Genomic DNA, 26,569 nt, shown 5'->3' on the forward strand with positions numbered 1-26,569 from the left:
TTTTCATTCATATGTACGGAAAATTCAGAGTTAACTACTTATTTCCTGGTCACATTTGCAAATCAGTGGTGGAAAAAGAACTGAAGCTGTGAGATGAGCTTAATTTATTATTGATATCCTTATTCTCATCCTCTTCCTTTGTCCTTGATTCCACCCAAAAGAAGTACGTTTTCAGAATGCCTCTGGAAATATTCTCCAGATGTCACTTCAGCCTGTTTCTTTAGCACCAAGATAAAAAGAATGTTTATGTGAGGTACACCATAACATAACATTGCTCTCATCTCACCTTATAAAAATAAAACGGTCGCAAATTGAGAATATCAATAATCCAGGGAAAAGTACGAGGTGAACTATAGGCAAAGAGCACAATTTCCAAACAACAGGCCATCAGGGAGCGATGAAATATATCCTGCTCTAAAAGAACCTTGAAGAGAAAGACCACAGTTTAATATTTCTCAGCAATTTCAGTCTTTCTATTCTATAAAGAAGACCATAGAAACACGATAAAATAATTTGCGTATCAGAGATGAAAATTTGAGCTCTCAAACTGGTAAAGAGTTTTCTTTTAATATATAATCTTGATTGGTGGTAGATACTAAATTTAAATGAGGCATACACAACAATCTGCTTTGAAATTTGAGAATATTTCCATCAAGAGAAAAAAACATTAGAATTGGTTCCACCTTTTAAAATTACATATTTATGAGAACTGTTTTGTCATTATAAGGATTAATCAAAACACTAAAACCAAAGGCATTATATTATATTACAGATAAGACTTATAAAAAGTTGAGAAAAAGATTTTACTAAGAAGATAAAGTACAGTTTCCCCACTGAATTTATGATTTAACATAAGTTTTTTGGTTTTAAAAATAGTCTTTGTTAACAAACAAAAAGCAAATAATCCAATTAAAAAATGGGCAGAGGATCTGAACAGACACTTCTCCAAAGAAGAAATTCAGATGGCCAAAAGGCACATGAAAAGATGCTCCACATTGCTTGTCATCAGAGAAATGCAAATTAAAACCACAATGAGGTATCATCTCACACCAGTAAGGATCGCCACCATCCAAAAGACAAACAACATGTTGGTGAGGATGTGGAGAAAGGGGAACCCTCCTACACTGCTGGTGGGAATGTAAATTAGTTCAACTATTGTAGAAAGCAGTATGGAGGTTCCTCAAAAAACTCAAAATAGAAACCCCATTTGACCCAGGAATTCCACTCCTAGGAATTTACCCTAAGAATGCAGCAGCCCAGTTTGAAAAAGACATATGCACCTCCATGTTTATCGCAGCACTATTTACAATAGCCAAGAAATGGAAGCAACCTAAGTGTCCATCAGTAGATGAATGGATAAAGAAGCTGTGGTACATATACACAATGGAATATTATTCAGCTATAAGAAGAAAACAAATCCTACCATTTGCAACAACATGGATGGAGCTAGAGGGTATTATGCTCAGTGAAATAAGCCAGGTGGAAAAAGACAAGTATCAAATGATTTCATTCATCCGTGGAGTAGAAGAACAAAGCAAAAACTGAAGGAATAAAACAGCAGCAGACTCACAGAACCCAAGAATGGACTAACAGTTACCAAAGGGAAAGGGACTGGGCAGGATGGGTGAGAAGGGAGAGATAAGGGGAAGAAAAGGGGCATTACGATTAGCACACATAATGTGGGGGGGTGGCACAGGGAAGGCAGTATATACAGAGAAGCACAGAGAAGACAAGTAGTGATTCTATAGCACCTTACTATGCTGATGGACAGTGACTGTAATGGGGTATGTGGAGTGGACTTGACGATGGGGGGAGTCTAGTAAACAATGTTGCTCATGTAACTGTAGATTAATGATACAAAAAAAAAGATGTGATACATATACACAGTGGAATATTATTCAGCCATAAGAAGAAAACAAATCCTACCATTTGCAACAACATGGATGGAGCTAGAGGGTATTATGCTCAGTGAAATAAGCCAGGTGGAGAAAGACAAGTATCAAATGATTTCACTCATCTGTGGAGTATAAGAACAAAGCAAAAACTTAAGGAGCAAAATAGCAGCAGACTCACAGAACCGAAGAATGGACAGTTACCAAAGGGAAAGGGATTAGGGAGGATGGGTGGGAAGGGAGGGATAAGGGGGAAAAGGGGGCATTGTGATTAGCACAGATAATGTAGCGGGGGTTGGGGGGGGACACGGGAAAGGCAGTATATACAGAGAAGACAAATAATGATTCTATAGCATCTTAATACACTGATGGACAGTGACTGTAATGGGGTATGTGAGGGGAACTTGATAATAGGGGGAGTCTAGTAACTATAATGTTGTTCAAGTAATTGTATATTAACAATATCAAAACAAAACAAAACGAACATGATTCAATTATATGATGCTTACAAGAAACTCACTTCAAAGACAATGACAGGTAGCTAGAAAGTAAAAGGATAGAAAAAGATACCAGGAATACATTAATCAGAAGAAAGTAGGAGTGGCTAAATATAAACCCCAAAACAGACTTTGGAACAAAGACAATTATTAGGTTCAGAGAGAAACATTATATCATGATAAACGATCAGCTACCAAGAAGGCATAGCAGTCTTAAAAGTGTATGCATCAAATAGCAGAGCTTCGAAATATGTAAATAAATAAACCTGATAGAACTGAAAGGAGAAATAGATAAATCCACAATTATATTTTGAGACTTCAGTACCCTTCTTTCAACAACTGACAGGACTGGACAAAAAATCAACAAGAATTCAGATCAACTCACCACCTCCATTAACCAACAGTATAGAATCGACATTTACAGAACACTCCACCCAACAGCAGCAGATACACAATCTTTTCAAGTGCCCAGAACACTTATCAAGATAAACCACACCCTGGGTCATAAAATAAACCTCAACGATTTTAAAAGAATTGAACTCATACAGAGTTTGTTATTAAAAGTACAGAAATAAAGAACAGATTAGTGGCTGAAGGAAGTGAATGTGACTCTAAAAGGGTAGCATGAGGGAGATCTTTGTGGTGATAGAGTAGTTCTGTTTTGATTTTGGTAATGGTTACATAATCTACATGTGATGTGATGGTAAAGAGGGAGACACATACATTGTTCCAACATCAATTTCCTGGTTTTGATATTGTACTATGTAAAATGTAACTACTGGGAGCAACTATGCACATGGCATCTCTCTGTACTGTTTCTGAAATTTTCTGAATCTGCATAATTATTTCAAAATAAAAAGTTGAAAATTTACTTCTTTCTCAGGAAGTTATAGGAGCATATGCTCTATCAAATGTTGGGGTAATTCATGAAAGAGAAAGACATGGAATCTAGGAAAAACTGAAACCAACACAGAAGAGAGATGAAAATTTCCAGGATGAAAACAAAGAGAAACTTTATTAAGATAGTTAAGCAGCACCCCTAGACACTAACCTGTTCTTATTGGAATTGAAGGTCAGAAGACTGTAAGAGTGATGAGAGGGGGGAGGAGGAAGAAACTGAAAGATCATATGATGGGTTTGATTTTTTAGAAAAATTCCTTTACGTAACTATTGGAGAAAATAGACAGATTTGATATGTTCTAAGAAAATGAAGCAGTTTTTTAAAAAATGCCACCACTTTTTCATTCCCTTAAAAATCCCTGGCAAGTATGGGCAAATATCTTAATTGTCAGTTGGCTTACTAGTTGGGGGCTTTCCTTATTAGCTAGCTGGGAACAGACAAAAAAAGGACTTGAAGGGAAAGGGTACTGATGGTGAATCGACATATTTTATATATTTCACACTTCTGCCTGGATGTGGGTAGTTCTCAATGGTTAAAGATCACTAAGGCCAACTAATATGTCCCGTTGTCTAAATTTGCCATTTAAATGTTGACCCTCCACAATGCATTATAGAGCCTCTCAATACACTGTTTTCAGGCGGATTTTTGGATCTTGCTAATAGCTGGTGGAGTGGATATACTTACTGACATGTCCATTCCATGAAGTCTTCGAGTTTCCTGAACCATTACAGTCTCTAATATTTTATAATACAAAATTTCTGCAAGCTTTAGTCTGTTTACAGCAAAGTCTGTGGGGGGCAAATAAAGAGAAAACATGCGCTAAAGGAATGTAGCTGTTAAGGACCAAAGAACAAAACTTACAGAAACTTAAATCTGATAATTAAGAATAGAAGGAAGGAAAAACCTTGAATTTCTACCTTTTGGAAGGCAATCTATCTACTTTTAACACTGTGTCAACTTTAGTTTTATCTTCTTACCTATGTGTGATCCTGGCTGTTCTTCTGTTGATTGAGTATAGTGTTGGCAGAAAGTCTCTCCTACTACTTTCACTATTTTTGTAATGTTTTCCATAGGATTACGCATACAAGATCTATAAAAATACAAGAGGAACCTAATTATCAAGAAAAAAATCCAGAGTACCAACATTTGTTCTTTCAAGAAGAAAGAAGTTAGTTTGGTTTTTAGTGACCAAAGTTCTACTCTCAGTTGTAAACCTAGATATGTAAACATAGCATACTTCAAATAAATTTACAGCCTTCAAATAAAATCATTTGGCATACTGTTTTGGAATTTTAACATTAGAAGAATCAATGTTCTCTACATTATGCTTCTGTTTATATGACATTCTAGGAAGGGCAAAACTATAGAGACAGAAAATGTATCAGTGGTTGCCAGAGGCTGTGGATGGCACAGGGGTTGACTACAAAGGGGAATAAATTTTGGGGGATAATGGAACTGTTTTATTCTTGCTTATGGTGGTGGCAGTTACACAACTGCATGCATTCGTCAAACCTCATACACCTGTATAGTAAAAACGATAAGTCCTACTGTATATAAATTATACTTCAACAAACCTGACTTAAGAAAAACAGATGATGTGTGGCAGTGCTATATATAAATATATATAACACATATATTTATAGCACTAGAACAATAAATGCATGTAGTTCTTACTAAAGCCAAAAGAATAACAAATAGAAAAATACAGCACTAAAAGGAAGACATTTGGCAAGAAGCAATTAACTACCCTGTCAACTATTATTGTAATATACTATATTGTATTTTATAATATACTGTTATGTATTAAATATTAGTTACTTGTATTAAAATATATAGATGTTATATATCTGTATATAATGTAGTATATGCTGTAACTAATACAACCCTGTTACATTATTCTATTACCTTTCTATCATTCAAACACATAATACAAGTCTTAATTCTGAAAGACAAACAAATCCAAAACTGTGAGAAAGTGATTTGCCCAAAGCCAAGAAACTAGTGCATGGCTCAGGACTCCCAATCCCATGTTCAGACTAGCATCATGTGCAGAGAGGTAGGTAGCACACATTTCAAAACTACTTTATGTTCTTATTCTAATGCATATCTATGCTTAATGAGTTATGTTTTCTTCCAACTAGCTGTTTTTTAAAATTATGTGGTAAAAAACATGTAACAAATATACTCTCTTAATTTTTAAGTGTACATTACAGTATTGTTAACTATTTGCGCACTGCTGCACAATAGATCCTTAGAACTTTTGCATCTTCCATGACTGCAACTCTATACCCATTGAACAACAACTCCTTATTTCCCCTTCCCTCAAACCCTGGCGACCACCATTTTACTTTCTATCAGTCTAATTATTTTAGATACCTCATGTAAGTGGGATCATGCAGTATATATCCTTTCACAATTAGCTTTTTCCACTTAGTATAATGTCCTCAAGGTTCATCCACGTTGTAATATGAGGATTTCCTTCTTTTTAAGACTGAATAATATTCTATTGTATCTCTCTCTCTCACTCACTCTCTCCATTTTCTTTACCTATTCATCCACTGATAGACATTTAGGTTGCTTCTGCACCTTGGCTATTGAGATTAATGCTGCAGTGAACTTGGGTATCCAAATATCTGAGATCTTGTTTTCAATTTTTTTGTATACATACACAGAAGTGGGATTGCTAGGTCATAAAAATTCTATTTTTAATTATTTGAGGAACATCTATACTGTTTTCCATATCAGCTATAACATCTTACAATCCCACCAGGAGTATACCAGGGTTCCAATTTCTTCACGTACTTGCCAGCACTTGTAATTTTCTAGGTGTTTTTTTTTTTTTTTTGATAGTGGCCATTCTAATGGGTGTGAAGTGACATCTCACTGTAATTTTAATTTGCATTTCCCTGATGATTAGTGATGCTGAGAATGTTTTTACATGCTTGTTTGCCATTTGTATATCTTCCTCGGAGAAATGTCCATTCAAGTCCTTTGCACATTTTTAAACAATTTTTTTGTTTTGTTTTGTTACTGGTTGTAGGAGTTCTTTAATCTATTCTGGGTATTACCCCTTATCTTATATATGGTTTGGAATTATTTTCTCCTATTCCATTAAGTTGCCTTTTCACTCTGTTGATTATTTCCTTTGCTGTATAGAAGTATTTAAGTTTGATGTAGTCCCACTTGTCTATTTTTGCTTTTGTTACTTGTACTTTTGGTGTTGTTCCAAGATTTCATTGCCCATGCTAAGGTTAGGAAGCTTTTCCCGTTTTTTTCTAGTTGCATAGTCTCAGGTCTACTGTTTAGGTCTTTAATCCATTTTTAGTTAACTTTTACATACAATGTAAGATATGAGTCCCAGCTTTTTGCATATTTGGATATCCAGTTTTCCTGATACCATCTGTTGAAGATTATCCTTTCCCCATAGTGTAGTCTTGTACCCTTATCAAAGATCATTTGACCATATACATGAAGGTTTATTCTGGGGTTTTCTAGTTTGTTCCTTTGGTTTACATGTCTGTCTTTTTGCCAAGTCCGTACTGTTCTAATTACTATAGCTTTGTAATATGTTTTGAAACCAGGAAGTGTGAGGCTTATCGCATTCAATCTATAGATTACTTTAGGTAATAAGGACATTTTAATAATATTAAATTTTTGATCTATGAATATGGGATATCTTCCCACTTATTTGTTTCTAGGTTGTCTCCTTCCTTCCTTCCCTCCTTCCCTCCTTCCCTCCTTCCCTCCTTCCTTCCTTCCTTCCTTCCTTCCTTCCTTCCTTCCTTCCTTCCTTTGCTTTTCATGACAATCTTCCTACTTACCTACAATCTGCTTATCTTTTGAGCTGTTCTGAGGCTGGGAATTGTTCTGCCCATTTTCTGTAGACTGAAGGAATGGGCAGTGGGGGGAGAGCTCAGCTGGTGCTATACTCAGCTTTTGTTGGGAGGCCTAGGGCCTTGCTTTCTATTTTGAGATTTAGTTAAAAGCTCCCATTCCAGGGTTCACTACACCTAGTCAGGGATATCTTCTAGTTCTATGATGATCTTTCCCCAGATCAGTACAGAACTTTGGAAAATGGGAGGCCCTGGGCGTTTTCCTCTTTCTGTCAGAATCATGGTGGTTGTACATAGGGAATTTCATGTGGGGAGGTTTCTATGACTTTTTAACCATCTTCCTACTCACCCATTTGTTCCTCTCCACATTTGGGGTATTAATAAGCATTCTCAAGAGCCTCTCAAAATACTATCTTTCCCCAGTAATAATTCTTGAGGATGGGTCTATCAGAATCACCCATTTCCTTTCTTGACCACTGCTGTGGAGATTTTTAGTGATGAAATCATATCACTCTCTTCATTTGGTCACTGCTGGTAAATAGTTTGCTGGTTTTTACTACTCTCTTATTTCATTAGGTATTAGGAAAGAGGGTTCTCTGATTTGGCTTCATTCTACCATCTTCACTAAGAAACATGCCTCTTTTTCTTAATTGCATAAAATTCCATTTTATGGCTAACCATCAATATATAATCAAGTCTCATTTCATGGACATTTAGATTGAATCCATTTAAACTCAATGTGAAAAAGAAAAGCAATAATGCATAATTTAGGGGCAGTTATAAGAGGAGAATGTCTGAACTAATAACCTTCAAGATGTATTTAACAATGAAAGTCTATAATAATATGAAATAATATTTATATACAATTTTTAATAGGTGCTTCTGATTTTAGGTCAATGTACTTTGTGATTGAAAAGGTATAGTAAAACTTGCCTGATGTATATCCACTATCTTAAGAATTCTGCATATACTAAAAACAAAAATGGAATACAAAATCTAATTTAAAAGAGACATTTAGAAAAAAATAATGCTATACTTACTCAAAAATATTTATTAGTTGTTCACTTGGTGCATTTTTCAGTCCAGCTACAATACTCTGTAACCGGCTCACACTTTGAGTGGCTGAAGCAACAGGAGTAATGACTGCTTCTTTTTCTTGTAAATATCGCCGTCCTGTCAGTGGAGTAGAAGGTGCAAATGATGTTTTCTGTCAGAAAAGAAAAATCTGTGAAATTAAAAAGTTTCTTTCTCTCTCATTATGTGTTTAATTCAGAACACATACCAACTTCTCTATTCATATTTAGATAACATTTTCTCCCTCTTTTGGTTATCCACCAAATTTTTAGTAATATTATGATAATAACATCCTTACATCTGAGAAACTTTTTTTTCAAAGTACTTACTATCTATAACCTCATTTTCTCTTTTAACACACATTTAAAACATAACGCACATTTTCATTTTACATATGAGGAAACAGGCACAGATAAATAAAATTTCAGCTGACAGAGGGGATGGCATAGCTTGGACTAAAATAGGTTTTCCACCTGCTAGACCAGTGACTTTTCCATTAGATCTTATCCTCCAACCCAGTTTACACATAAATATACAGAATTAAGCCTTGGCTCTTAATCAATTCCAGAGTTAGACGGCTGAAGTTTGGGAGGGCACATAGTCTGTCATAGGTAGAAAAGCAAACTACATTTTAAAGCAACAAAACAGTGGTTAAAGTGATGTCAAGAAAGAATGGTAAGAAAGCATAAATCTTTATGTTTTAAAAATTACCTTTTAAGGCTTTCATAGGAAATATGAATTAGTAAAAGAAACTCAAGATTTAACTTGAAAGATGCTTCTGCTGTTAGTAGAAACATACATACAGAGAAAAAGATCATTCAAAACTGAGACAAGGCTAGGTTATATTACTTTTTCAAAGTGTTGTTGAAGGTTGTACTCCACATTAGCCTGTGCTGTCCATTTCCCTAATGGGGCATCACCAGTGAACTTTCGAGGAGTTCCAATTTCCTCTTCTGCATCTGCTCCCAAAAAGATCCTTTCATCAAAATCACCAACAGTTAAAACATATTCTTCATACTCCTTGTTCACTGCTTTGCTGAAAAGAGAATTATTTTAAGCTGCTAGAATACAATCAAGTTACACAATGGATTTATCTTGACTTGAAGATAGATTTAGACTTCACAACCTGGAAATGCTGTTACCTTTCTAGTTTTTATTAACTCTGCCCATGTAACAGATCAGAGGTTACTATTTGATTATGGACATTCTTCACATTCACATACAGAACAATAATTTACTTTGAAAGATGAGTGAAAAGAAAATATACACTTAATCTGAAAGCTAGTTGAGCCTAATTAAAATCTATCTGATCATTGAGGAAACAACTGTGGCTTTGAAATATAAACACATTCTGAATTTGTCAATATTTGATTAATAGAAGAACATAAACTCAAATATAGAAGGTACTGGGTCTATTTGTGCATTTCTATGGAGGAGCTGTTTTAAGTGTCAATGGTTTCTTAAAATAAATGTACTTACAGACAATAAGGCTTAGTGACAACAACCACTCAGTGTCACTAACACAAAAAGAATCTGAATTTGGAGGAGTTACCTTGATGTAACACTTAATTTAACAAACTACAAAAAATAATTATTGATGGCCTATAACATGGCAAATACCATTAGTGCTGGATACTTACCTATTATCAGTAAAACTGGAAAGATCCAGGAGGCATTCCCCTTTTAAAATCTGGGAAGTAAAAGTCATTTTGTGATATCATATAACTAAGCATAGTAGCATACACATAAAAACATGAAATTTATCTAAATTTTCACATTGGTAGTTGTTACAAATACACACACACAAATTTTTTAAGTCAATTTTTGATAATACTTTGAAGTTAGTCTATGACAGTGGTTTCCAAATTTTAATGACCTAAGAATCATTTTGGGGAACATGTTAAAAATGCAGAATGATGGACCTCAAGACCAAGGTCTGACCTGAGCATTTTTAGTAAGTTCCTCAAGTGATTTTTATGTAAACTGTCCAATTTTAAGAGCTGGTCAATGGAGAAGGGAAACTGACATTTAACAAATGATTATATGTGTCAGGTAAGCAAAAGATTCAAGGGAGATATATGTACTCCCACTGGTAAGAGAGGGAAACTACTGCTTTTAAAATTTTCTGTGTGCTAAGATTACTACACATCAGGGCTTACAAACTCAAATTCCTTCAGGGAACAGAGTTCAACATACATAAATGAAGAGAGCACAAAGCATACTTCTCATTCTAAAAGAGGTAGCCATCATTTAGCTTAACAACTGTTACCCATGTAGAAATTCATGTAGAAATTCTAAGCCAGTATTGCCATAGCTTCTGATTTTTGAAATATTTTCATATAAAAGGTCTTATACTTATATTAAAAATTCAACAAAATAAAAATGAAGAACACCATACACAGGCCAAAAGAAACATCTGTGGCTAATAGGCAGGAGGACCATCATTCAAACCAGGGTATTTCTGGACTGAAAGTGCTATAATGACTATGCCAAGACAACAACCAAAAACCAGATAATCCACACAAACCAACCAAGGGCTACTAGTGTGTTGCTTCTGCAGGGCACAACATATGTAATTCTTGAGTTCCTTTAAAAGTTTACTTTGTTGGAGATATTTAATATACAGGTAAGAAGCCATGATGTATATATATAAAATACACTTCAGGAAAGATAAGACTAAATACAAAAGTTTGTGTAAGGGAGAACCCAGCTAGAGAAGACTTTATGCTTAAAGAAAAATCTTAAAATATATATATCTGCAAAGAGGGGGACCACAGTCCACACACCTTCTTTTACCGAAGAGAAAACATAAGGTTTATCTGTATTACATGGTGAAATGTTGGGGAAATAAGAAACTGAGACCCAAAAGAACAAGCCAATTCATAAATACAAAAGTAGCTAAATAAATCACTGAGAAAAAATCCAGAAGGCATGCAGGTAGCCTATAAATGGCTCCAAAACTGTTAGGGATTTCCTGCTCTATTTACATGGAATTGAAGCTACAGTTGTTATACATCACCTTACTTTTAGTAGACAGTCAGCACTTATTTAAATTGTGGCAGTAAATTAGCTTACCCTGACCTCTTGCTTTTCATAATTCTTTATGCAGCTTACTCTGATGTTCTGTTCTTCATAATTCTTTATCAGAACTTCCTACAGTTGCTTCTGACAGTGCATTTACTTGAAAGTACATAGGTTTGGCCACAATTTTCAATAGCTCAACTTTACATATCACGTAAGTTCATAGGGCCATTTTGTATCACATCAGAGACTGAAACCTGGAAATCTTGACCCTGAGTCCTATCTTGAGAACTTGCTTAAAACGTTGTTTTTTATTTTGAGGCTGCTGCTGCTAACCTCTAAAAATCTCAGTCATTTAATTACATTTAATTACAGTACCTTTTTGTCAAAGAGTTTTGAAATATATGGCTTAAAGTAGTGCTCCTTTATTCCTTTTGCTTCTACTAGAAGTCCGTCATGCAGTTCACACAGCACAGCAATGATGCAGGGAGGCTCTTCGGAAGCCCTAAAGGCAGTAGTATGGAAATCAGATGGTAAACCTAGTTTGATAGTGTATGAAGAGAAATAGGGTAGAGAAAGAATATGGTCAACTTTTAAAACTCTTTTTCTAAATATTGATGATCAGTTTTCAAAAACAAATAAGGCCTTACCTTTAAATGATGGATTTAGCAAGTCTCGTCTATGTGGGCATATAATGGCATTGGCAAAAATCAGATCCAAGCAGCACAGAAGTAAATGATAAGAGTTTACTAAATCATCTCCAATCATACGAAAATTACCTTTATAAGAAAAAAGACGTAAAAGCCAGAAACCTTTCACATCAAATAGCAACCAGTTCCCATAGTAGACATGTTAAGTCACTGAAAGAGTCACCTTACCCTTAGTATAAACAAAGAGTGTCCAACAGAAATTAAAGAGATCCTTAACACTGCAAGGAATCCTCCTAGAAATGGAAAAAAAAATACGTTTATTGGATTAACTTGATAAATATCACTCCACATTCATCATTTAAATTGAAACAGCAAATATAAATAAGAAATAGTAAAGTCAAATTACATATAAAATTTGATTCACAAAAGGTGAATTAGTTCACTTATGGTTCATTAAATGGACTTGCATAGGCCTTTTCAGTTTGCATAAAATATTTATCCTGAATTTCTGGATATGGATAATTATAAACAGACTTAAAAAGAAGCTTAAGTTTTTTGTAGATGGATACTTCTGGTAAAAAGTAGACTTTTAGAAATGCAAGTTCCCTTAATAAGTTTATATCATAATTTTAGTTCAAATATATAATGATTAAGAGTCTCACCTTTGTTTCCTGCTCCGTGGTAACTTTGGTGGCTCTTCATATGGATTCTGAAATATATCTAAAAAAATTGGCTCAAATTTTTTGAAAATTACAGTAGACACTTCAAAATTTCTTTCTAGCCTTTCTATACGTTCACGGAATTCTTGTGTCAGGTTTGACATGTCCATCCACTTCTTCATTTTACTGAAAAATTGTATTAAACTAAACAAATAGAAAAAAAGCAACTTTAAAATGGCTCCATATAATCAATACAAAAGGAAACATGCCAGGTATGCCTAAGAATATTTTTTAAAAGCCTAAATTGAAAAAAAAAGGCAAAAGAGCAAAAAACCTCACTTCTAAGTGCTATAAAATTACTTCAGTTTTCACAGAAATGTAGGTTTTGAATTAGTGGTCATTACATAAAATGTCTTCTACTATGCAGGGAGTGACAGTACCTACCTACTTTTTATTCCTTATAGGACCTAAACAATAACCTGCATGTAAATTACAAAGTAAATGTCAGTCAACAGATTGAGGAGTTCACAAAATTAGTTTGAGGCAACACAGAAATCTCCCAAGTAGTGAATCCTGGAAGTTGACCACAAAGCACCAGTTACAGGTTAGGAAAAAATTCAAGTGTTTGTGTTCTAACATGCGGGACCACCACCAAATATAAATCAAGAAGGTAGCACATACCAGAAAATCACTTAACAGATTATTACTCCACCTTCCTGGTTTAATTCAATTATGGACACATTTTTTTATGTCCCTGTTAGTATGATCTTAGACTGAAATGCTAGTGTTAAAGCTCATTTAAGTGTCTAACACTGTATATACAGAATGATACTTGTAATTTTTATTTAAAAGATAGAATAAATATATCATTGGCTAATTGTTTATAGGTATTCAAGCTACAGACATGTTGACTGATTTCTGAGAATCTAAGAGTCTTTTTAAAAGAATTTAATCAATAGCAGCAAAAAAAAAAAACAACTACCATTTTTGGCTAAATATTTATTTTGGCTGCCAAATTACAGTACTTTACAGAGGAACTGTGTTTTGGAGGTGGGGATGCCCAACATGTGAAATCCTTTCCTTTGTTTGAGGAACTTCCCACTTTGGAGCCTTGCCTTCTACTGGACAGACCAGCTTTACTGCAAATTAGGGTAAAGGCATAAAATTGAGGCCTTTGATTAGATATATCTGCTTGGGATTTTTAATCTGTAACTGGTGGTACACAGAACCGAGGAAGTAGTAAATTCTTACAGCACAATCAATAGTAATGTTCAGCTCTTTGGGACAATACAATGGCAACGTCCAGAGATGGCACTTCCGGCCATGTAAACTGTGTCCTTGTTGGATGGATTCTGTGATGTGCTTTTTGGCTGTGTAGCCAGCTGATTTTTGTTCCTGGCCATTTTCCAAGTCTAATTTCTCAGATATCCAATATCCTTTTAGTAAATTTCTTCTTTTCAAAGTTGGTCGTTGGTATGTATTTTTATAAATAAGACCTTTAACTAGTATATCCCCATATACATACATTATTCTTACTGCCATCCCCAAAATGGCTGTTCTAATCCATAACAAAGTGCATTAGAGTGTTTGAAAACAAAAAAACGTATAGCACCGCTTTCACTTAAAATTATGACTATGATTTTTTAAACTAAAATAAGAAGCAAAGTAAACTTCACAGCTTTCAAAACAAAGGAAATATGGACTGGTTAGTGGAAGAATGTAGTTATAAATACCCACTACGACCATGTGACCAGTTACAGAGCTGAGAACTATGTCATGAATATTTCTTTCTTCATTATATATTTGCGTGTCTATCAAACATCTTTGTATCCTTTCCTTATCCATTTGTCATACTATAAGTCAACTTTATACCATACTATTTAGGTATTATTAACTTTACATAATAGTATTTAAGTTACAGGATATCAAGAGGAGTAAACATCACCCAAGGACTTTGCATCTTCCATGGGGGAAAGGATTAGTTCATTTTGATTACATGCAGGACAAAAATTTGCCCCACTATTCAAAATTAATAGTGTTCCTATGAAACCTTTTGTAAGTCAAAATGGTGAAAAGCAGAGAAGCAATTGCCATTAATTTATATTAAAAATTTTTGAGTATTCCCAGGCTCCAAAAATAACCTCTCTTAGCTTTTCTGATACTTCAGAACACATCTTGCTAACAGATACACAAAATAAACTGAGATAAAGCACAGATGCTTGCACACAGTTCAAAGGTATAATGGCTTGATGCTTAGATCCTTAGGAAGGAGATCCTGAGGAAGGAGCCTGGTGGTGCCACTCTTACTGCTTGGGGTGCATGCTGTCTATCAGCAAGCCACAAAACAAATGCTGAATGCAATTTTTGCTTTACCTTTATTCATAAAAGTGAAATCCTCCTTGGATTTCTTTTGGTTAGGGAATACAGGTACTAATGTAGGTCTTTCATAAAAGTGAAGTAGCATAATACGAACTTTTAAAAAGCCAGGGATACCCGTACTTGTGTCATTAGGTGGAAATATGATCTTGTTTTTGTCTTTATTTGGGGATTAAGTAGAGTTTAAGGAGGTGTGTATGGGTACCCAGGTATTTGGTCATTCTAAATGTTTCTGTAAAGGTGGGGTTTTTTTTGGATGAAATTAACATTTAGATTAGTGGACTCCGTAAGGCAGATTACTCTCCATAGTGTGAGTGGGCCTATCCTCTCAACTGAACGCCTTAACACAACAAAGACTAACCGCCTCACAACTAAAAATAAAATATGCAGACTGCCTTTGGACTCAAAATGCAACTCTCTCCTGGGTCTACAACGGGCAGGCCTACCCTACATTTTGGTCTCTCCAAACCTCAACAATCACTTAAGCCAATTCCTCAAAATAAATCCCTCTTACCACCCCACACACGTGTACGCATTCACTTGCTCACGCTCTTTTATATATATATGTGTGTGTATTTTTATTTACACATTCTACTGGTTCTGTTTGTCCAGAAAACCCTAATACAATATGCATATAATTTTTTCCAAACCATCTAAGTGTGGAAATCATGCCTTTACTCATACTTAAGTTTCTATTTTTTTAGAAAAGATTTATTGTCTTACATAACCAAATGCAATTATCAAAATCAGAAACTTTTACATTGATAAAACACTACTAGTCCATATTTAAATTTAATTTTAGGACTCCCTGTCTCATTAATGATCTTTATAGCAATTTTAAATTTCCAAATCTAAGACCTAATCCAGTAGCATACATTGCATTTATGTGTTAATTTCTTTTTGTTTCCTTCAACCTGCAACAGTTGCTCAGACTGTCTTTTGTGACACCCCATTTTGGAAGGGAGCAGGCCTCTTTGCAGTATATCCCTCCTTTGGGTCTGTCTCATTATGAGAGGTAGGCTATGTATTTTTGACAGAGTACTACATAAGTGATGTTGTCTTTCTTAACAGATCATACCTATTTGTCTCGTTGATGATAACTGTACTTGATTTAGGTGATATCTGCCAGGTTTTCTATTTCAAAGTTACTATTTTTCCTTTAGTAATTAATAAGTGACTTATAGGGAGAAACTTTGCAATTATGTAACTATTCTGCTTCTCATCAAACTTCTATCCACCAGTTTTAGCATCCATTGCTGATTTTTGCTTTAATCAATGACTATGAAGTTACAAAATGGTGATTTTTTTCCCCAACTTTATCACTTCTTCCACATTTATCAGTTGGCATTCTAATGTAAGGAAGAGCTTTTTCTTCTCCTCTATTTATCATCAGTCCAGATTTCACTTAGTGAGTTACAATCTGTTTCTATCCCCATTCATTTTAATGCTCAAATTATCCCAGATTTGGCTACTAATGGGAGGCTTTTCAAGCTAGCTCCTATGTTCCTTGGACAAGATATTTCTAGGGGGGATTTTTTACCACTTCCTTACTTTCTGGCATAGGTTGTTCTAGGTTCATCAGCAAAAACTGATCTGCCCCAGCTTTTCAATCAGCCATTTTCTTGAAGACACTGACAATATTATCTTGAAGACATATTGATAAAATTGTCTTGAAGACAATTCTCATGCTAAGAATTCATATTCAGTGTCCGTCCTTCATTGAAGACATTATGCTAAACTATTCCTTGAAGACATTATGCTACGTGAAATAGGCCAGTTGCAAAAGGCCAAATATTGTATGATTACACTTACATGAGTTACCTAGAATAATGAAATTCATAGAGACAGTAGAAAGGTGGTTGTCAAGGAGAAAAGGGAAGAAAAAAGTTGCTGTTTGTCACAGATTTCAGTTTGGGAAGATGAAAAGCTCTGGAGGTGATGGTTCTGGTGTTAATGGCTGCAAAACAATGTGAATCTATTTAATACCACTGAATTGTACGCTTAAAATTAGTTAAAATGGTAAATTTTATGTTATGTACATTTTACCCCTTCATACACACACCAAAACAAATACTGAGTAGGGATGGTGAATATGGGGCATATGTCTACTAAATTTTAATGGCACTCAAAAGATAAAAAAGAAAGTTACTTTGTAAAAAATAAGTATTATCAATGTTTCAATTAAAATGTATAAAAAACTATTCTTCATGAACTGAATTTTCATTCAGGTTCTGTTCAAATATGAAAATGATGTATGAGTAAAAGTCATCTTGATTTGAATCCCAAGTTACTGAAAAGCTTGAGAGAAAATATGGAAAAATTACTTCTCAATACTTAAAACAGTGAGATGAAGACAACTTCCTTATTAAAATGAATTAAAAATTCAAATCACCCAAAACGTACTACTTTTTAATACAATAGCAAAATTAATTTTTACATGAAACTTTTTTAAGTTGAAAAGTTTCTTTTGTGCAAACTGAAGCTGAATATTAATACAGTTTAAAATCCATACTAATATTTTGTTAAGCTACATGTTTAATACATCATGGACTTGGGAGCCTCTGTCACTTACTGGGAAGTAATTTAACCTTTTTTGTGACTGGGTTACCTTATCTGTAAAACTAGATCCATTTCATGGGATTAACTGGGAGGATTAAATGAATAAAGGCCTGTAAATCCTTAGCACATAGTGAGTGCCTAGCACTCAATAAAAATCTTTTAGTTTTACATGTATATCTATAATCTATACTTATAGATTATATACTTATATATCACATATACTTATATAATATTTGCAGTACAATTTATTAACAACATTTGATGGGTATTTTCTCATGTGCATAAAGATCTACATAATCATTTAAAATTACATTTTAAGTTGAAATTTTGAGAACAACTCAAATTATCATAAATCAACACAAAACAAGATCACTTGCAATTTTAAAAAATTTGTCTGAATGGACCTGATAATACTGGTCTACTACTCTTTTAGCAATTAAGAATCTGACACTCGAATTTTTCTTACAATCTACACTTAAAAAACGTATCTTTCGACCCATCACTACACTTTTTAGGAGTTTACATGAAATGCATATTCACAATGACATTCACTTGTCTATAATCACAAATGACTGGACACAACCTAAATGTCCATCAATAAGGGGCTGGCTAAATTTTATGAAACATCCTTATATCTTAAAATCTGAGAATCATTAAAAAAAAAGAAAAAGAATGAGGTAGATATGAAAGGATTTCCAGAATATAAAGAAAAGCAACTGCAGAACAATGTAAATATTATGATCTCATTTATACTTTAAAAAAACAACCAAAAGTCTGAAAAACAAATTTTATCAACTTGTTAACAGTAAATTGTTAACAGTGGTTAATTCTGGGTTGTGAAAAAAGGAAGAGATTCCTTCTTCAACATGTCTGTATTATATGAAATTTTTAAACCTCTTTAAAAATTGTGATAAAAGTATAACAAAATTTACCATTTTACCATCACCATGACTCTTCATTATTTGCAGTTTTTATCATGTGCTTGTATTGCTCTAAATTTTAAGGTGTTCTTTTTTTGTTCAGTTTCCCCAACAAATTATTACAAAGATTAAAAAAATTTTTATGGTTAATGAGAAACATAGATAGAAAAAAAATCAGACTATTTTATACTACAGTGGACAAGGTTTTGCGCTCAATGAAAAAAATTACTTGAACTCCATCAATATTAACTGTATTTTCATTAATTTTTATCATCAATGACAAAAATTGATACTTATTAAGGTTTTAATAATTATCTTGACTTTATTCTTTTTCCATTTACAGGAATCAAAATTACTCTAGAAAAAAATTTTTTTATTTAACATGGACTGAAACCTAATTGCCCTCCCTGGAAAGGGCTTTACAGTTTGTTTCTTTTCTATGCTGGAAACCCAGAATAACAAAGAGACAACAACCTCAAATAGTTTTTGTCATGGGTAAAAAAACAGAAACAGCAAATATTGACGCCTATCCAAATCTGGATCACTCCATTTCTTTTGTGTCTGGCAAAAAGAACCATATGGTGATACCAGAGTAAGTAAAAGCTATAGCTAAGACCCACTGATTGCTTAGTAGCTTCAAGGGAAAAAACATTAACCAAACAGTAGAAAAAGAGGACAACATCTTGAGCAGATGATCAAAATTAACATCATCAATGAGAGGCAAACGGACATCATGTGCCTACGATATGATATACTGAGGATAATCGCTTATGTAGTTTTCATATGGGAATGTATATAATCTGCATCTAATCATAAGGAAACATGAGACAAATCCAAAATGAGAATCAATCTATTAAAAAGGAGAGTGGGGTAGTTATGCTTCAGAAATGTCATCATATAAGACAAAGGCTGTGGAAATATTCCTAACTGAAGGAAATTATAGAGACATGATAAGTGAATATAGTATCTGATCTTAGACTGGAGACTGTACGTGAAAAAGAGCTATAAAAAATAATTGGATCAAAAAATAATTGGATCAACTAATAATACTAGAATAGAGATGATAAATTACATAAATTTACTCTATTAGAGCTAACTTTGCTAAAGTTCGTAACTGTACTATTGTTATTTAAGGACATACATACTAAAGCATTTAGGGGTAAAGGCCTATAATGTATGCTACTTACTCTGATATGGTTGTGGAAAACATTTAAGGAGAGGAAGATCAAATGACAAAGCAAATGGGGTAAAATGTCTGTAATAGGTGAATCTGAGTCAAAGGTATATATGAGTATTTTGTACTTTTCTTATATTTGCAACTTTTCTAAAAGCTTGAAATTATTCCCAAATTTTTAAAAACTAGTGAAAACATTACAGATAAAGATTTAGTGCACAGGCCTCTGGCGGTAGTCAGAATTTGAGGAAGAAAGGCTGTGGAAGAATGTGAGAATTGGGAAAGGGCACCTATATGATAACAAACAGAATGGAATGAGTTAAATGATTTAAAATAAAGAGAAATTAAGACTTTAATTTAAGTGTAGGACTTATAAAACAATGTTTAAAAAATCAAAGTATTTACTGAGTAGCCCAGAATGGATTAAAGATGGTGGACTTGGAAGGCAAGACGGAAACCTCCTCCCAAAAACACCTAAAAGAGGAAAATACAGCAAATGCAACTAGGCCTGAAAACAACCTAAGACTGCAGAACAGACCCCCTACACCTGAGGAAGAATAGAGGACCACACAGAAAAGAGTTAGGCAGCAAAGCCAAGATAAGTGGGACCCAAGCCCTCCCTACACCCCAGCCTACAGGCAGGAGAAAGAGGAATGGACCGGGGAGGGGGTAGGAGCCAGGAATGCTGCATTTCTGGCCCTGGAGATTGGCTCCAGGGGCATGAGTCCACATGCACTGGCTTCTGGTGATTATTGGGGCTGGACACCAGGGGCAGGCAGAGCACTCTGGGAGGCTGAGACTCCAGCCAGAGTGGAGGGCAGGCACTCTCTGCCAGTCCTGAGACCCAAAGCAGAAGCGGCAATTTGAAAGACTTGCCAGCAGTGAAAGTGGTACCAGAGGAGATGAGGCTTGGATGGAACTCTCTCCTCAGGAGAAAGGACAGGTGGAGGATACCTCTCAGCCCTTTCTTGACCCGACAGATTGGGAACTCTCAGGAGCCCCAGAAGCTCCATTCCTCTTGCGGGCAATGTAGCCCAAGGCTACTCCCTAAGTGCACTGCCAACAGAGAACCCACCTGGCCCAGTGGCAGCATCAGACTTTGCTGCCTGGCAGGCAGAGGGAGACTCTGCCAGCTTGCTTGTCTCCATTTCAGCCCAACCAGAGAGGTGCCTGCAGGAGCCAGCCCCAAGAGCTCCTTCCTCCTTGTGGGTGTCCAAACCCGGTGCTGCATGTCCAGCCGGGACACATCTGTCTGCCCACCCCATTAACTCTGCTGCCCCACCATTGCTGTTGGCCAGGTAGAGGGTAGCCTCACCCACAGTGAGCTCAACATAGATTTCTGAACTAATCACAAAGGCAGCAGCTCAAGCAACTGCCCACCCAGACTTTAGACCACTACAGAGGCCAAACAGAAAGGCACCCCACCCACGGCACACCAACAACTTGGGTCCCCGCAAAATAGAACCAGGCACAGAGAGTAAAGAATCTTGAGCTTCTGGGCACCATAGCACACCTTCTTCACAAAGCTATTACACTTTAGACCAGAAAGCATAGCAGAGACAGCTAAAACAAAGGAAGAAACACAGAATCCCTGAAAAATGAGCAGGCAGAGGAATTTGATCCAAACAAAACTACAAGACAGAACCCCAGAAACAGGGCTAAATGAAACAGATCACCAAACTTCTTGATAAAGATTTCAAAATAAAAGTCATAAACATGCTCTTGGATTTACAGAAAAGTATTCAAGATCTCAGGGAGGACTTAACCTGAAAAAAACACTTAGAGCTGAAGAATACAGTATCTGAAATGAAACATACAGTGGAGGGATTTTAAAGTAGACTAAATCATATAGAGGAGATGGTAAATGGAACAGAAATTAGAACAGGAAAACAAAGTTGAGAAACAGAAGAAAGGATCTCTGGGAATGAAAGAATAAGAGAGCTATATGACCAATCTAACAAAACATATTCACATAATAGGGGTACCAGAAGGAGAAGAGAAAGATGAAGGGAGAGAAAGTCTCTTTAAGGAAATAATTGCTGAAAACTTCCCCAATTTGGGGTAAGAAATAGACACTCAGGTCATGGAAGCACAGAGATCCCCTAACAAAAGGAACCCCAGGAAGACAACACCAAGACATATAATAATTAAAATGGCAAAGATCAAGAATAGGAGAGTTTGTTGCAAGCAGCCAGAGAGACAAAAAAGATTACTTATAAAGGAAATTTCATCAAAAAGTAGACTTCTCAACAGAAACTCTAAAGGCCAGAAGGGAATGGCATGATATATTTAATGTACTGAAACAGAAGGATCTCTAACCAAGAATCCTCTACCGTGCAAGATTATCATTTAAATTTGAAGCAGGGATTAAACAATTTCCAGATAAACAAAAGTTGAAGGAATCACAACTAAGCCAGTCTCACAGATGTTACGGAATTGCTGTAGATGGAAACAACCCTAAGGCTAAATAGCTTTCACCAGTGAAAATAAACCAAAGTAAAGGCAGTAGACCAAGTATGAAATTAAAACAAAGGAAGCAAAATCAACTATATACAAAATCAGTCAAGGGATACACAAAAAGTGCAGATTATGACATCTAATATGAAAAATGTGGAGGAGGAAGAAGGAAAAAAAAATACCTTTAGAGTACGTGTTTGAAATAGCAATTTAAGACAGACTATTATACAGTAAAGAAGCTGTCCTTGAACCTTTGGTAACCACAAAACTAAAGCCTACAATAAATACACACATATAAAAATTAATTAATTAAAAAATCTAAGTACTTTACCTTAATTTGGCTGAACGCAGTATTCTGGTAAGTGAAACACAATTTCCTTCCATGATACCCTTTCCAACTGTAGGAATAATGCTTCTGCGGCATGCAACATATAATGAACATGCCAACCAGTGTAGAACTTCTCCCTGACACGCAAAAGACAAACAGCAAAATGGATATAGCATGTTAAAATGCTTGAATTCTAGAACCATAAGAGATCTTAGAATTATCTGGTCTAATTTTCACTGTGTGTAACAGGCCAGAATTCTTTAGACATGTACCCAAGGTCACAAAGCTTATTTGGCTACAGTAATGGGCAAGACTCCTCTCAGTCTTGTGTAACATGTTAAACCAGTACTAATCCAAAACAGATGTCTCACCTACACCCCAAATCTAATATTATTGAAAGAGTTCTCTTATTTCTCAGTTTAATGTTCTTGATTTTAAAACACCAGCCATGGCCTTGATAATGCTTTAGTTCCTTTCAACCATCTTTTATTGAAAGAGTTCTCTTATTTCTCAGTATTAATGTTCTTGATTTTAAAACACCAGTCATGGCCTTGATAATGCTTTAGTTCCTTTCAACCATCTTAGTTTTTATGTTTCTTTTTTTAATCAGTTTGGCAGAGAACAGAAAGAATAGAGTAGAAAGATGGCAAGGGAGACATTAAAAAATGAATGCCTATTTTGCACAAGATAAAAGACTGTTATTTTTGTGAAGAACAAATTTGGGGAATTATTAACCTCAATCTTTAAAATATATATATGGCTCTCTATTTTAGCAGATATCTCAATTTACAATGCTACAAAAAAGGTGACATTTGGGAATTCAACACTTAATTCTCTGTTTTAGATTTGAGAAATCTCCAAGCTAGACTCACTTTATGACTTCATTCCTGAACTATAATTGAAATTTAAGGATTAAGAATTAAGCAGATCTCATAGCACAACATACGACTGTTTCAATACTCTGTTCTGCAGATCCTCAAGACCAGACCCGAGGATAAAAAGATTGATTAAAGATTTTTTGCAATAATCTAAAAGGGGTGGGAAGAAATAACAGGCCACCAATAAAGCTACCCAGTGTTCCTATCCTAAAGTAGTGAGCAGTCTTACTTGCTCAAGTCATTGAATGAAGCAGGTAAATCTGAATATTTTTAGAAGTCTTGATTAACAAATTGTTTGGGAATTGCAACCAAATATTCCAGAGCCTTTGGATACAGGCTATTAGATAAAGACTCCACTAAGACAGAGAAAACTTAAGTACTGGAATGATTGTTTTGATATTTTACTTAAAAAAAAGAAGACACCTACATTATTTATTTTAATTCCTTGTTGCTAAGGCCTTAGAAATACAAAGATGGTTTCTGACCTCATGGAACTCCAAGTGTAGAGCGAAGAAGAGGAACAAATACTATTATCTGCAAGTGGTGAGATACATGATGTAAGAAGAACTGAAAACAAAGTGTTGTGGGAGAACAAAATACAGTGAGTAACTGATTTTGACTGGAGGTCAGGGAAGGATTCAGAGAAAGACTTCAAATTGGTAAGTGGTTAAGTCACCAAAATGTAAGTGGGAGGGCTAGGGCAAGTGTAAACAGGAGCTTGTCAGGTATACTAGGGAGGGGTAGGGACTGTGGCAAGGCGAGAGGTTTTTAGGAACAGCAGATACATGAAAATGCCTACTCCCAGGAGCCTTTCACCAAAACAAACAAAAAAGAACAGGGAAATAAAACACTCTGGATAGATTATAACACTCACAAAATCTTAATTCACACACCTGTGCTTTCTAAATCAAACATTTAAGATGACCTGATCAACTCTGCCTAACTGGAGGTTTAGCTCTTCAATTTGCTTGGAGTAGGGAGTGGGGAGAGGGGTGAGAGGGAGAAGTTCCAGCAGAGGGAATGGCATGGAGAAAGCACACAGTGGGCACAAGCTTGGCATATTCAAGAATCTGAAATAGGTGCCTAGGTTAATGCCTTGACCAGTTTGCACTCGAGACAAATGAGGACCTCGGATAACAGAAATGCTTTCTCAGGCTTTTAAAAATCAGTCTGTTTTCATTGCGAGGCCATAATCCATAGTCTCCCTTACTTTCTCTTCCCTCAGCTTTCCAGTCTGACCACCCACAGATTCAGATCACTTACCTTTATCCAGTCTATCTAGTCCCACCCTGGAGACGTACAAGTCTCTCTTAGCTACTCTTTCCCTCGTACATAGTCACACTCAACTCCAAATTCCCAACTCTATGCCTTTGAATCCAGCAATTAATTATTTCACTGAGTGGTGAGTCGGTGGGGCACTCGTACGTGTGAGTCCTGTGCCCTTGGATCACGAAAGCCGTAAGACCACTGGAAATAGCAAGATGAAATACATTCCATCTCAGTTCTGTCTCTACACCGGGCTTACGCTTTTCCCGATTCCTATAATTAGTAGAATGACCCCGGGCAACACAGTCCTCTGGGCCTTGACAGAATTACCCAGAGAGCAGGTTCAATACTGCCCTCCCACGTCCACAGGGCTGCTGTGACAGCTAAATGCAAGAATGCTTGGGAAAAGGCCAATAACGTCAGCCTACATTAATTTTACTCAGAGCCACTGTGCGAAGCATCAGGATAATCTGATTATTCCCGCGAGAGAGGAGGCGCGCGGGGCTGAGATAAGCATTGTACACAGATTGGCTTCGATCAGGCTGCGGCACAGCGCTGCGCTACGACGTGAGCGGCACACGCCGCGCCTGATGACGCAGGAGGCTGGAGAGGCCGGCGGCGGCCTCCTCGGTCCGGCTCCACACTGACCGTGCGTGCGCCTTGGGGCAGGCAGTTCAGCCTCTTTGGGGCTCAGCCTCCCCGTCGGTGTAATGGGGATCACAGCACGCGTTCAGAGGGCAGTGGCGAGAACGAAATGAGATGACATATTTAAGGCAGTGGTGTCTTGGCACTACAATTCATTTTAACTTTTACCACTACAGTGCTTGATTTTTAAAATACATTTAGGGGCAACACCATGACGTTTGAGGCGCTTGGCGGGGCGTAGGGAAGAATGATCTGGAGTCTAGGGGACCCGCGAGTGGGGTGCGATCTTGGACAAGCCGCTCCTTTTCCGGACTTAAGTTTCCCGCCTCAAAAAAAAAGAACAGGGTGCTTTTCACTCGTCCTTCCGGCTTCAAGCTACTTAGCGCTAGGCCGGGAAGGGACCCCTTCGGTGGGGAAACTCCCACCACCACACAGGCCGGGCCAGGGGCGGGGTGGGGGCGGGGCCTGGCGAGGGTCGGGCCCTGGCGAGGGTCGGGCCCGGCCGCCCCACCTGCTGCCGCTCACCTCTAGGCTGTAGTTGCCCCGGATGGTGGTGAAGTCGTCTAGGGCTTCGGCCGCGCTCCCCTCGTCCAGGTTCAGCTCCTGACACAGAGCCTGCAGCGCCTCCCCTGCGGCGGCGACCTCCGCGGCCCCCTCAGGCTGAGGCTCGTCCTCGAACATTCCCTCAGGCCCTGCGGGCGGCACTATCATAACCCCCAGCTCCTTTCTCACTCCTGGGCGCGCTACCCACAACCACCCGCGCCAAAGCGCGCGAAAATCAGCAGTTCAGAGCGACGACCTTTAATAGTCTGCATCCGCGCTTCTCCTCAAAAAAGTCCGTTTCTCCTTCCGGGGTCTCAGACGTCCCTCTCAGGAAATGGGATGAGAAAACGGACTTTGGATCCTGAATGAACCTAGACTTGGTGCTTGGAGGGCAGCGGTGCACACAGTCGGCGAGGCAAATTGGTAGCGGAGGGATCGGCAGCTCGAGCGCGGAGTCTCCTGGGAGTTGTAGTCCATATGCTACCCTGAAGCCGGCGGCTCCGCGCTCTTCTCAGAGGTTCTTTGCTGACAGGACCGGACTGCCCGTTGCGAGGTGGTTTCGTCAGTCTTAGGGAGAAACCTCCCCGTCCGCCAACCCATGGGCCTGGGTTTGTATGGCGTCAAACATAGACTGAGACTTGCCCCCTGAGTTAGGAGATGTAAGCGGGTACATAAAAAAGTAGCTCCTTGAGGTGGGGGCGCTCCTGGTGTTAAGCAGGAAGACAGATAAGAGCGGAATGAAAAGACTGTGGGGCCCACCAAGAACTCAGGGAATTAATCAGATGAGGCCAGAGAGCCAGAGATGACTCAGAGGATTAATTAAATGAAGCTACAGGGGCTGAGAGTGACTTGAAGGGCACAGGCACTCCCCAGATGACAAACTTCCCCAGATAAAA

At 36.9% G+C, this 26,569-nt stretch overlaps 1 protein-coding gene across 2 annotated transcripts in view; it reads right to left on the reverse strand.

Moving 5' to 3' along the window:
• Positions 1 to 26,113, reverse strand: part of RBL1 (RB transcriptional corepressor like 1) — a 58,595-nt gene extending 32,482 nt beyond the window's left edge. Inside the window, exons 1-12 of one of the 2 annotated variants that reach the window (XM_036902338.2) lie at positions 25,656 to 26,105; positions 22,345 to 22,478; positions 12,531 to 12,731; positions 12,097 to 12,161; positions 11,869 to 11,997; positions 11,597 to 11,757; positions 9,838 to 9,887; positions 9,047 to 9,233; positions 8,164 to 8,330; positions 4,268 to 4,380; positions 3,975 to 4,078; positions 287 to 424 (exon numbers count right to left, since the gene is read on the reverse strand). In XM_036902338.2, the coding sequence (XP_036758233.2) occupies positions 287 to 424; positions 3,975 to 4,078; positions 4,268 to 4,380; positions 8,164 to 8,330; positions 9,047 to 9,233; positions 9,838 to 9,887; positions 11,597 to 11,757; positions 11,869 to 11,997; positions 12,097 to 12,161; positions 12,531 to 12,731; positions 22,345 to 22,478; positions 25,656 to 25,841 (1,635 nt within the window). In that variant the 5' untranslated portion in view covers positions 25,842 to 26,105. Of the gene's footprint in view, positions 1 to 286; positions 425 to 3,974; positions 4,079 to 4,267; positions 4,381 to 8,163; positions 8,331 to 9,046; positions 9,234 to 9,837; positions 9,888 to 11,596; positions 11,758 to 11,868; positions 11,998 to 12,096; positions 12,162 to 12,530; positions 12,732 to 22,344; positions 22,479 to 25,655 lie in introns of both variants that reach the window. The other variant, XM_036902339.2, reaches the window with a different exon arrangement.
• Positions 26,114 to 26,569: the final 456 nt, after the last annotated feature.

Source organism: Manis pentadactyla, chromosome 5, assembly GCF_030020395.1.
Source record: "Manis pentadactyla isolate mManPen7 chromosome 5, mManPen7.hap1, whole genome shotgun sequence".
Taxonomy (NCBI): Eukaryota; Metazoa; Chordata; class Mammalia; order Pholidota; family Manidae; genus Manis; species Manis pentadactyla.